Raw genomic sequence first — 13,320 nt, 5'->3', positions numbered from 1 at the left:
TACCTAGATATTTCTCTAGGCGTAGATGCCGTAGTGGACGTGTTGCTTGCTTGTATACAGGATGAATGGAGAACCGTAACGCTCACTAATATCCTGCCCCTTTTGCAACGGTAGGAAATTCAACCTCTCCATCGCGGGCAAAGGCGGCCAGCAACGCCCCCATAGTCGGATGCATGCCAACCTCGCTCGCCCTGCGAATCCATTCACCCATAGGAATCTCAACCAAGTCGATATCTGAAAACCCAACATTTCCATCAGTAGTCCGTTCCAGGGCCCATTTCCGCATATCGTTCAGTGGCAAATCAAGATTGCCAGAAAGGTTGACGAAGTGCACCTTGCCGAGTTGGTGATGGCCATCTGGCCAACCTTCGTCATCTTGATTCAGCACGCAGTCTAACACGCCCTTGACTACGGCGTTTAGTTGAACCACGTTTACCACGCCTCGGGCTACGCCCTGAGATACGGGCACGGCCCCTAACTTACGCGCGTACCCAAGAATATTGTGCATTCCATCAAGCTCGGGAACATCATCGCGGCTGATGAGCGTGGGTCTGTGCACACATATGGGCCAGCGCGGGTGTCGCTCGACTAGTTTCTCGAGAAAATTCTCGCTTGCCCATTTACACGCTGTGTATCCCATTGAGCCATCCGTGGGCGGCGGTGTTGAGGCTACCGAGGTCTCCCATAAACGTGAACCCGGTGCGAAACTTCCGACCCCGGCCGTCGAGATATAGTGGAATGGGATCATCCTGGGCATGCTCCACTCAATGAGATCTTTAGTAGTCAGGAAGTTGGACTGTCGCATCGTCTGGTACGTCTTCATGTAGGAGATGTCAGCGCCGTTGTGGATAATTGCATCTGCCCTGCTGAATAAGTCGGCGATGATAGACAGCGGTAGTCCAATATTAGGATGGCTTAGGTCTCCCTCGTAAAGAGTGACCTTGTCGAGACTTTTCAAGTCGGTTCGGGAGGAAACGTTGCGCACTCCGAGGCAATGGATCTCTTTGACTGTTGGGTCTTTAATCATGGCGTGGATGAGGGCTTTGCCAAGGTAGCCCGAGCCTCCGGTAAGGACGATTATCCTGGACTGGGAGTATTGGACTCGTTGGAGGATGCTACTTTGTAATTCGATCATAGATGGTCGTAACTTTGTCTCCTCATTCCAGTCAATGGCATCTAGCGTATTGATGTGACCTTCAATTCGATGTGCCATGTTGGACAGCACACTTGCCTCAAAGAGATCCACCAGCGGAAGCTCAATCTCGAACTGTGTTCTGATCTTGTCACGTAGACCTAGAAGACTCAGCGAGGTGCCGCCAATGTGAAAGAAATCTGTCTCTGGTGTGATTTCCAGCGCATTTGTAGAATCATGGGAGAGAATATCGTCCCAAATCGCTTTCAACCTTTCCTCTGTCCGAGTCCAAATGACATCACTGACGTCTGTATTAACTTTGGAGATGGGTAACAAGTTAACAGCTTGGCGATCAAGCTTCCCGGAAGCCGTCGTTGGTAACGCGTCCAATGCGACGATAAACGCAGGTCGCATGTACAGTGGAAGCTCTAACTGCGTACGAAGCTCCTGTAGACGACGTTCATGAACTCCTTTCCACGGTGAAAATTTCTGTTCGAAGACGACGTGAGCGACCAAAAACTCGGGGGATTCAGATGAGCTTCGGCGGATCGAGACGATAGCTTCACTCAGCAAGCCAGCACCAGCACGCAGTATCGCGACCTCAACCTCTCTTAAGTCCACACGAAGGCCACGTAGCTTGACCATAGTGTCACCGGAGATGCGGCCTTCGATAAGAATAGCACCGTGATCGACTCGAGACCATCGGCCTAGATCGCCGGTCCGCTGCATCGTGTTCCAACCCCTGTCGCGGTCACAGGCCGTGGCAAAAGGATCATGAACGAATGTCTGCCGGGTCAATGACGGATTATTCAAGTACTCCCGGGCAACACCAGCACCTCCGATATATATTTCTCCTTGCATACCTGGAGGCAAAGGTCTCCTATGTTCGTCGAGGATATACACGTTGTAGTTGGGTAGTGCTATGCCAGCAGGATAGTTGGGTTGAAATTGAAAGGAATTCTCTTCCGAAGCCTCCTTTAGGTAGTCCAATTCCATTACGGCGGCGCAGAAGGTCGATTCGGTAGTCCCGTACATATGGTTGAAACGAAGGTCATCCTTTCCCAAAGCAGCGAACTCCTTGAGCACGGAGGCAGCAAGCGGCTCACCCCCAACTAAGGCTGTTTTCCATGACGACTTCCTCAGTGCTTCTGAGTTGCCATACTTGAGCCAGCTTAGGTACTCGGACGGTGTCCCGTAAGTATGCGTTACTTTGTGTCGCGTGATAATCGCACTGATCGCGCGGGCGTCACCACGAAGCTTCCGCGGGAGGAGACAAACGCTTCCGCCGAAGCATAGAGCGGTGCAAATCTGCATGAGGGACATGTCAAACCCCTGAGAGCTTTGCTGCAGGACGACTTAACTTCCTCCCATGCCGTACAGAAACTTGCAGGGTTCGAGCCATGACTGTATTCCCTGGTGCGTGAGAACAATGCCCTTGGGCGTTCCCGAAGAACCGCTGGTATAAAGAATCATGGAATCGTTCTCCGGCGTGGCATAAATTGGTGTTCGATACCCCTCACGTCTATGCGAAGTTCTACCAACTTCGATGGCTTTCATGTCATTGAATCCCAGTTTGTGCGCATTCTCTCTGGTATGCTCATCCACAAGGACTGCCTCAGGCCGGCAGTCTGCGACTATGGCGGCTAGTCGAGCCCATGGCGTTCCCAAGTCGAGTGGCAAGTATGTAGCGCCAATCCTCATCACGGCAAGTATTGACGATACCCAATTAGGCGTTGCTTCTTGTAGAACTGCTACCCGTGACCCAGTCGTGATCCCGATGGCTTCAAGGTCTGCAACTATTGCGTCGACGTTTCTATGGACGACATCGTCATACGATGTAACATTTCCGTCACCGGAGACTACTGTTGTTCGTTTCGGGTGCCTTTTGGCAATTTCGTCGATTCGATGGATTACGGTGCTTCCCCACTGCCGTGACTGGTATATAGAACCTTTGATACAGACAAGGGAGTTAGTCAAAAATCATTGTTTCAAGCATCTCCTCACCAGTACAGTAAAACAGAACTGACCTCTGCCTAAGTTTAGCGCCTCGTTGATCTTGGCATCATCAAACATGTCTGTATCGCCCAGGGTAGTACTTGGCTTTGAGGCAAATGCTTCGGCGAGGAAGACGTAACTTCCGGCCAGTTGTTCCACGTCTTCCTGAGTGTATATATCGTCGCGAACTATAAATGTGAGAAGACAATCACCGTCGGCATTGTCAAGAATATCAACTGCTACATCATATGCCATCTTGGATCGTTGAAATGAAAGCAACTCAAATTGGAAGTCTCCCCAGCTCATTTTTTCACCGCCGGTCAAGCGATAGTCCATGAAGGTCTGGAAAATAGGCGTAGTTACTGCTGATCGCTCAACTCCCAGTCTGAATAGAAAAGCATTCTTAGTAGTTGTCTCTGATACTCGCCAGCGTGGTTATACTGAAAAGGGACTTACTCGTTCAGGAGAAGTTGGAATGGCACTCGGGAATTGGCTAGTGCTGCAAGTGCCTTGGAGCGAGTCTCTTGTAACATTATATCGAATTGAAGAGACGACTCAGTGCGGAATACCAGTGGCAATAAATTGACAAAATCGCCAATAGTTCCCATGAGATCTTCTTCAGTTCTGTTTGCATCTCCGATACCGATTGAGAAGTTCCCAGATCCAGTATATCTATGGAGAAGCACCCTGAAAATCGCGAGATGGAAGTGAAAGGGGGTTGCTCTGCACCTGCGACAAAGAGCCTGTATTAATCCTTTGGTGTCTGGACCAATTCTCACATCCACATGTTTGTTACCGTAAGCCTGTAGCAATGGCCGGGATGTAAAGGTTGACATCCGTAACATTGGAAGAGGTGGGGGCATCTCTGCCAACTCGGTCTTCCAGAAAGCGAGTTCATTTTTGAATCCTCCAGACGCGTGTTCTGCATGTTGCTTCTCACTAAATTCCGTGTATTGCCTTGCTATCATGCCTTGATAGCTATGTGTGTAGTGTTGCAGCATGTCCTGTATCAATGGGAAAAATGACTGACCATCCATGGCAAGATGGTGCATACCAATGATGAAAAAGTGTTGATTTGAGGACATAGATATCACCGCAAGACGCATTGTCTTGCCCCTTTCGAGGTCATAGACATGATTATGTATCATGCTTGTGTACTTATCAAGTTCGCTTTCGCGTTGGATAGAATAGTGCTCGAGGCTAAGTGCAGTAGAATTCATGATTCCTTGCATTGGTTGGCCATCCTTAACGATGAAGCGGGTCCTAAGAGATTCGTGCTGTTTCCCTAGTGCTATAAAGGCGCACTTCAGATTCTCAATGTTGATCTCAGCAGTCAAACGAAACGTTCCGGTAAGGTTGAGATTTGTTGGGTCGTCCGAAAAAGCAGCAGAAAACCAGAACAGACTTTGGCTGAAAGATAACTTGAAGTATCTCTCATCGAGTGATATTGACGGCCCATCAACCTGCACCTTTTCGTGTTCTGGGCACTGAGACGTTGTAATATGGGTGCCTGTTCTCCTGAGCAGTTCGCCGGTCTCTACGACATCATCACTAGGAGTCGTGTTTGGGGATTGAATGTGGGAATGAGTGTTGTTACTGTCGTCATCTTCATCGTACTTGGAAAGTTCGACAGGATCTTCACCCGCAAGTTCCAGCTGTTGCTGATGCTCAGCTACAGTAGACGTGGCTTGTTCTGTGAAATCTGAGCGTGGGATCAGTTCTTTTCCATCCTTGGATGAAAGCAACCCCTTTTCTAGAACCAGCTTGTCCGCCGGCTTATGTTGTGTTGATATGTTGGGTTGGGAAGGCCAGTCGTCAGCTTCATGCAAATGCTGCAATGATTGCTTGACTTCTGTCGGTAGGGACTGACCTTGCTCATTCTGAGGACCTGGACCTTCATCACCAATCCCCGGAACGAGCTGACGAGGTATCGTCTCTGCTGCTGTATCGATGAGATCGGCTACTACACCTCCGCTCAATATCTTCAGCACTGGTATATTGGCCTGGAAGGTTTTGAAGAACCAGCCACGGATCTCCACTGCCATCAGGGAGTCGATGCCCATTTCGTCGAGGCGCAGTTGTTTCGGGTCTGACTGCTCAAGTTTGGAAAGTTCAATCTGGAATAAAACGCTTAGCTTGATAATGAGTGCTTCCCAAACGATGCGTGTCACTTCTATTCGCCCCTTTGCAATGGCGAGTTGCGACATAAGGGACATTTTTGATTTGCTAGTCGATAAATCCGTGGCTATCTCAGTCCGATCTTGCGTGAAGTGGCTCAGGAACGGTCCCGCCTCGTGTACCGATTTGAACTTGGCCAAGCCAGTTGTCACTTCCAAAGCTCCTGTTTGATATTTGGAACGTCCTGCGATAAAGGCTTCGGCGAAGTGCTGGCAAAAGTCTTGTTCTGAGATAGGAAACATCGTCTTCAAGGTCGGCGCAAACATGGAACTTGAGTCGAGTCCTTGTTGGGTTATATAACCAGCACCAAATATGGGGCCAATATGCATCACAGAAGCAGCTTGGCCACGTCGCCGGCGCTGTTCTGCAACTGCCGTCATAAATAGATTGGCAGCTGCATAATTGCTTTGACCCGCTCGTCCCGCCACGGACCCAACAGAGGAAAAGAATATGAAGAAGTCAAGGTCTGAATCTTGAGACTGGAAAAGTTGGTCCAGGTGTAGACTACCCTCTACTTTCGGTCTCGTAACCTTCAGCAAGGCGTCTAGAGACATGTCACGAATCAAGATATCCTCGAGGACCACTACACGGAAAAGCAGGTAAGCATCATAACGAACATAACATCGTGCCACTAGTTCCGGAATGAAATTTACACTTACTTGCACCTTGGCAGACTCCAGCAACGGGGGGAAGTGTTGACTGTAAGTTCCTGTACAGTTTCGATACCGCAAATTTATCGGTGACATCACTGCGTAGGTTCCAATCAGATTAGCATTCTCAACGGGGACAAGATGGGTTTAAGGAGAAGTCACAAACCAGCAGAAAACCTTCACAGTGGCCCCGGAAGCATGCATCTTTTCAAGCCAAGCCTCATCAATGTTTGGGTTGCGGCTAGATATGACAACATATTTTGCTCCATGGCGAATCATCCACTCGCAAAGCAGGAGACCGAGGCTTCCACTGAGACCAGCCAGCCAATATGTTCTGCAGTTAGAGAACTGAACCTGCGAATCTGCAGGATGCACTAGGATGGTGAGATCCGATGCAGGATTTGACCAGTCGATGACAACATCTGGATGTTGACGGTTAAGCACAGTCAATTTATCCAAGGTCACTATGGAAGTTGGGACAGGAAGGCTAGCAAGTCGTGATAAAGTACGTGATACACACCCCTTTAGCCGAGAGTGAATGCCTGGTACCTGACTTCCTTGGGGCTGCCAGGTTGAAGAAGCCATGAAAGCTGTATCAAAGCTGTAATAACGGCAGTGACTTGGGAGCTGAGCCCGTAGGCGAGATCCAATTGATGCTGTATCACTTTCTGAGCTCATATCAAGCAATGCGATCGTATTTGTGGGGATCAATGCACGCATAGCGCGTTCTGGAATCATTGGATGGATTGTGAGCCAACCAGATTTGGGCGCGGTCACTGTTGTTGTGAATGTGATATGTATGCTGTGGTGCTCTGCCTCATCTGCTAGGACAGCTGCAAATGTTTCACTTGGCTCATGAATAATCGCGGCCGCTCCTTTAGGCAGGCCCTCGAAAAACTGACTTGCGAGTAAGTGATACGCAAGAAAGGTCAGGAAAGTAGCTTCTTTGCCAGCCGTGACCTCGACTGGAATTGAAAGTCCGAGAGGAACCTTTAGAGTATGTTGACTGGTTAGAGCCACTACCTGGTCACCCGAGGAACAGTTGTACCCTAAGATGACATGCATGAACCCGAATTTAGAAGCGCGGATAGCTGAGCACAATGAGTGAGTAACCTGGGCGATGGACCCATCCCCACCCTCCGGCTCCGGGACTTCGTGCAAGCAGATATTCTGCCAGTCAGAATTCATAATTCCGATATTCTTATTTTTCTCATAAGAGCTCATAGGAGTGAATATGGAACGCCGTGAGGAGTTGTATCTGTTGTTCATCTCATGGCTAGGGACTACTCGAGGGATAACGAGTGTCCCATTTTGCTCAAGGATCAGCTCTGGCTCGATTGTCACAAGAAGGCTACCTTGACTTTCTTGTCTCTGCCACATCGTTGTTGCTTTCAATCGTAAAAGCGTCTTTGCGAGTTCACGCGCGTCCAATGATTGGCTACCCTCAATGTCGAAGGACTGGATATCGAGCGTTGGGATCTCTTGCCTTGCAGAGCGAAGTAGGCCGACCATAATATTCGCAAATGGATTTTCTGCCCGACGACCCGATGATACCCACAGAATTGTACCTGCTTCTTGTAGCAATAGTTTCAATGCTTCCCAGTCGCTAGTATTAAGGCCTCTGAAGACGGGTCCATCTATCTCGAGGAGACTCAAGATGGTCGTGTTAGAAGTGATAGCAAGAGAAGTTATGTCGGCCAGGGATTGAGCTATCTTGATATTGTGTCCCCATTGATGATCCAGTTTGGACTTGAGCTGAATTATGGTCTTCGATACTAGTGAGCTACTTCCGCCTAGTAATATGAGGTCTTGCGTCGTCGCTGAGCTCTTGTCCTTGAAAAGTGGTATGGGTGCGGATAAAGGATCTCTTAAAAATCCAACACGACTGTCAACAGCTTGTGAAACAAACACGCTCACCGGTGTTACTAGATCATTCTGAATAGGAATAATAGTATCACAACCTGAGAACCCTGTCGCACGAAGCAATTTGTCCCAATCTGCAATGTTGATGCAAGGAGATAGGGTACGTCCTTCGTCAGCACCCAGCCACCAGCCAGGAAATGCTCCAAAAAGAGCACCTCCTCTCGCAATGTTATCAGGTTGGAGTTCATGCACAACTAGGAACCCACCCGGCTTGAGTAGTTGTCGAATATTTCTTAGTGTATCCTGGAGTTTAGGGGCTACACACAAACCGTTAGTCCCTCCGAATAATACATGATAGGATACATGATATTATACTCACTTGCGTGAAGAACTGCAAAGGCAACTATGAGATCATATGAGTGCTCTTTATATCCTTGTTGCCTTGCGTCTTTACTGATATCTAGTACCTTATAGACCATTTTGTATTGTTGGGAGGCAAACCTCCTCTGCGCAGACTCGAAAAAGCCAGAAGATATGTCGGTGTATGTGTATGAGGCGAACTTCTGCCCAATCTCGAGAAAGATCTCCTTCGCCGCAGTACCCGTACCTGCGCCGACCTCGAGGATATTCATCCGCGGATACCTGTGAGAAATTTGCTTCACTAGGCGGCCTAGGAACTTGGCATGTTTTTCAAAAGCTAGGCCCTGCTGGTATATTTGTGACAGCATGTCGTCTTCCATACCTAATTCGATTGCTAATGTCCGTCCCGTGGCAATGTCAATGATGTTATCCCCGATAGCTTTGAGCAACTTGACTTCGACATTGTTTATGTAAGGCCCATATGCTGTAGCCAGGTTATTTGGAGAGTCATGGTCCCACTGCGAGGACCAGTGAGAAAGCTTGCCTTCCTTAGCACGGGACACAATATGTGTTGCAAAGGAGAAATAATGCTGATAAGGTCCTGCAGACCTAGCTGGATGCTCCTTCGGCACTTCCCTGTCTAGACGTCGCAGGTAGAAGACGGCCATACGCTCCAGCAAGAGAGCAAGCTCTACTTCTTCTTTTGATGGCTCGCCGTCGTATGCAATCCGTTGCGCATCGGGATTCGCCACGTCCCAGACTGTCATCGAGAACATCTCTTTGTCTTCCTTTGCACTTGGTTGGGAGAAAGGCACGCAATTAAGTGCCTCTACCTGGACCATGATATGCTGGGAGCCATCAATGTCGGCCACCAAGTCGACATCGCCCTCGAGAGTCGATACTCCTGCTGGCTTCACGCAATCAAATGCAACGGGAATATTCTTTGCCATGTGAGCAGCGCAGAGAAGAGTATCCACCCTAATGGCTCGAATTGTCTTTGGGGCGTGAAGAGACCAGATACCACCACTGTTGGGTGCACAGTGCGCAAGGAGAACTGATTGGAAAGCAGCATCTAGGACGGCGGGGTGAATAAGTAACTGTGACTGCTCGTTGGTGATGTATCCAGTCGCAAACCCATATTTCCTCTGGAGTTGGGACAGCGCATGGAATGGACCTGTATATTGGTACTCAAGTCTCGAAAGCGACCTGTAAAAGTCCTCCGTATCAACTTTAGATAAACCAAACTCAGGAGGGCCCCGAGCTGGAAGGACAGCTTCGTCTTTGTGACCTAATGTAACTCTTACATGACACCGAGCAAGGAGAGCGGGCACAGTTCCCCGAAAAGTTGGTGCCGCGTTGAACTTGAAGTGAGCCTCGATTTTCTTGCCATGCTGCCGAATATCTGTCAAAGAGTTGATTGTCTCGATGCGTGAATCATCGGAATCAAAGGCCAAAGCATTACCAATATCAAGGTGCAGAATCTCAATGAGAGAAACTGAGAGGCCTCTTGCTCTTGCCATTGCTGCGGCAGCCTCAATCGCAGCAACAACGTACCCGGCAGCAGGGAATACTGCTTGCTGCTGTAGCGCGTGGTCCTTTAACCAGGGCAGCTCCTTGGGGCAAAGAATATTTCTCCACCGCATATCTTGGTCAGTGCTCTCCGGAGTGAGGTGGCCCAACAATTCGTTTACTGGTTCAGGTCGTGCGCGAATTGCCTTCATATATCTAGACTCGTGCCAGTACTCTTTCTCGTGATCCCAAGCATATGGTGGCAGTCCTGTGACGAGATTATAACCATTACAGCCAGTTATGTACTTGTCGTAACTTGGCAAATCCACGGTACCCAGGTGAGTCCAAATAAAACCTAGCGCGTTGGCGAAAGACTTCACTGCATTCTGTCCTCTAGCGTGAATTCCAGTATATGGGATTTCTTGCATGGACAATTCTTGAATAATTTGAAGCGCCGGGCCTCTCAGGGCAGGATGGGGTCCAATCTCAACAACCAGGTCGAATGGACCCAGGGATCTCCAAGCCTCCTTAATAGCTTGCATGAACATGACTGGCCTCGTCATGTTATCGTTCCAATACGTAGCTGTAAGGCCAGTAGCCTCCTCAGCTACCATAAGCTTGCCTTCGTTGACGCTAGAAAACCAGGGTGTTGTTGGTTTGTGAGACTGAATGCCAAGACCACGAAGAGCACGGAGATAGAGGCTGGAGCAAGGAACCATATGAGAGGAATGGTATGCTTTATCGACCTTGAGGCGTCTTGCGAATTTACCCTCGTCTTCAAGAATTAGCTTTATCTCATCAATTGCGTCCTCGTCGCCAGACAGAGTCACGCTAGCCGAAGAGTTAACAGCCGCCACGGAGACCCTGCCTTGGAACTCTTCTTCGCTGCAAATTTCGTTTGCGTCCTCAAATGAGGTTCCGATAGCTAGCATCGCGCCTCGTTGTCCTTTAGGGCCTATCGCTAGGTCAGAAAGGAGTCCTCGATAGTAAGCGATGCAAATGGCATCTTCAGCCGAGATCATGCCTGCGGAGTAAGCGGCGCCAATCTCTCCGGAGGAATGGCCCACGACGGCGGCGAAGTCTATACCTGCCTCACGCAGAAGATCTACCTGCAATATCTGCAAAGCTGTGCACAATGGTTGAGATAAGGCAGCCTGGCTGATTTTCTCATTAGAATCCCTCAGTAGCTCTTGCTTGAGTGACCAGGATGGGCGATCTGCCCGTGGAAGCTGAGCAAGTCGGGTTTCGAGGTTGTCAATGATCCGTTGGCATGATTCGGATTGTTCGATGAGGGCAGCTCCCATACGCACCGACTGTGCCCCTTGACCTGTGAATATACTAAGGACCCTTGGCTTCCTACTGTGATCGCTGGATTGTCGTACTGAATGTTGTATGCTGTGAGGTTGTTTAGTGTTATCACCTTTTTCCTGGCATAGTTGATCAATTTCCTGACTGAGTTCTTGAACGGTGCTAGCAGCAACAAAACTTCCGAAAGGGAGTCGTGACCGTCGAGAATGAAGTGTCATAGCCAAGTCTCGCAAATTCACGTTGGTTCCGTTGGCTTGCAGATAATCGCGCATAGAGACCATATTCAGAGAAAGAGAAGCCTCCGAGGCAGCAGAGAAAACAAAAGGGATGAAACAAGCATTTTCAGTGCACACTGACGGCTTGTTAGGCATATAGCTTTCGAGAATTGCGTGGGCATTTGCGCCACCGAAGCCAAAGCTAGTAAACGCATTGTTAATATCGGCATACGACAACATTTCATCTCGGTGCGCGGCACTTACCTATTAACACTAGCCCTTCGAGGGGATCCGTCATGAACATCCGGCCAAGGGATAGCTGAGGTAGGAATTCGTAAGTTTCCATAGAAAGGTTCCACCTTGGGGTTTATCACAGAGAACAGTAAGTTTGGGGGCACTGTGGAGTACTGCAAAGCTAAGGAAGTTTTTATCAGTCCCGCCAGCCCGGCAACACTCTCGGAGTGGCCAATGATAGTTTTGATACCACCGACGAAAAGGGGATCCGGGCTACCCTGTACGACGCCATCATTGGGAAAGAAAGCTGTCTTGATCGCTTCGGCCTCTATAGGGTCACCTGCGGGTGTTCCGGTACCTATGTTTGTGATGAGAAAGTTTCAACTAGCAATATATGTTTCATTTTTATCAAGGCTGTATCTCATACCGTGAGCCTCAAAATACTGGGGTCTTTGCAAGGGGTCGGCTGGATCTAGTCCAGCACGAGCATAGCAATCGCGGATGAGTTGTGTTTGAGCTCTAGCGCTCGGCCTATAGCATATGTTAGCAATTTTCCACACGATCAGGTTGAGTAGTTTCACATCGTGATCCCCGAAGTCTTTCCATCTTGGTTAGTAGCCGTTTCTCGAATGATACACTCAATGTGGTCTCCATCAGCTTCAGCAGAACTCAGCGTTTTGAGGACCACGGCCGCCACTCCTTCTCCCCGAGCATACCCATTAGCGTCCTTGTCCCACATCCGGGAACGGCTGTCAGGGGATAACATCTCCAGCTTGCTCATAGATACATAATCCGAAGGGTCAAGCAGGAGATTCGAACCAGCAACAATAGCCACAGGTGATTGGCCGCTGCGAAGTTGCTGGACTGCTTGGTGAACAGCAATAAGGCTGGAGCTACAAGCAGTGTCAATGGTCCTGTAAGTGGTTAGTTAACCAAAGGCCAAAAGACCAGTATTATTTCAAATGGAAAGGTGGTCATAGGTCTACATACATCGAAGGACCATGCCAGTCGAAGAAGTAGGATAGCCTATTAGATAGCATACAACGGCTTGTGCCACTAACTTGATAGGTTCCCATGCTGTCCAGATCGCGATCCAAAGCTGCTTTATAGCTGTTTGTCATCATCTAGAGATTATTTTAGTACAACATTATTATATTGTGCTCAATACTTGTGTATGTAGGATGACCATATGAAGTGACAACTTAAAAGATAAGGAAACTTGCTTACCCCTGTATATACTGCTGTATTCGATCCCCGAAGCCTCTCAATAGACTGGCCGGCAGCTTCCAAGCCTTCATATACAGTTTCTAGTAGGAGGCGCATTTGGGGGTCTATAGTGTTAGCCTCGACAGCGTTTACGCCAAAGAACTGGGCATCGAATCGACGGATGGACCCTTCCCCTGCTAGCTGATATGACTGCTTGACGTTACAATGCCCATGATACTTGCCATTGCTATGATGCCATCCCTCTCCGTTAAACCGTTCTAGAAGCGGCTCTAATAGATCACAGGGCTCGCGGAGGAGGTCCCAAAGCTTTAATGGCGTATCTGAATTTCCAGGAAAGCGACAACTTGTGCCAATGATGGCAATGGGCTCTCCGATAATAGACATACTGCCGAGTTGGAACGCGGCGTTACATTGAAAGTGTTCTTTGTACGATGATAATGAAAGCTTCGTACAAAGCTTGGTGATATGTAACTTGCTAGGTATAAAGCGGAAGTAACAGCTTGAAAAGCTTGGCTGTCAGTAAGAGCACACTTTTCTCAATCTAATAGGAAGTTAAGTCTGTATAAACTAAAAACACTACCTGCTTAAATACTCGTCTTGGTGTATCTACATGTGATATCGTATTGGAGCCGTAGTTAGTGAGGATGGT

At 48.7% G+C, this 13,320-nt stretch overlaps 1 protein-coding gene across 1 annotated transcript; it reads right to left on the bottom strand.

The window, feature by feature from the left end:
• Window positions 1-905: 905 nt before the first annotated feature.
• F4807DRAFT_467711 (uncharacterized protein) lies at window positions 906-13,055 on the bottom strand (the record flags this gene model as incomplete). The annotated part of the gene is made up of 31 exons (XM_048002525.1): window positions 906-1,008; window positions 1,149-1,564; window positions 1,601-1,839; window positions 1,873-2,092; window positions 2,132-2,188; window positions 2,219-2,311; window positions 2,342-2,471; window positions 2,511-3,081; window positions 3,160-3,512; window positions 3,584-5,888; window positions 5,965-6,053; window positions 6,122-7,343; window positions 7,377-7,434; window positions 7,465-7,574; window positions 7,608-7,880; window positions 7,917-7,952; window positions 7,983-8,135; window positions 8,198-9,836; window positions 9,870-9,926; window positions 9,963-10,080; window positions 10,120-10,203; window positions 10,234-10,423; window positions 10,457-10,481; window positions 10,518-10,735; window positions 10,775-11,039; window positions 11,070-11,412; window positions 11,475-11,802; window positions 11,872-11,975; window positions 12,026-12,358; window positions 12,435-12,568; window positions 12,672-13,055. 31 exons carry the CDS (start codon window positions 13,053-13,055, stop codon window positions 906-908), a joined length of 10,650 nt encoding a protein of 3,549 aa, XP_047854041.1.
• Window positions 13,056-13,320: the final 265 nt, after the last annotated feature.

Source organism: Annulohypoxylon truncatum (assembly GCF_022578515.1).
Source record: "Annulohypoxylon truncatum strain CBS 140777 unplaced genomic scaffold F4807scaffold_17, whole genome shotgun sequence".
Taxonomy (NCBI): domain Eukaryota; kingdom Fungi; phylum Ascomycota; class Sordariomycetes; order Xylariales; family Hypoxylaceae; genus Annulohypoxylon; species Annulohypoxylon truncatum.
This window is presented reverse-complemented; position numbering and strand designations above follow the sequence as displayed.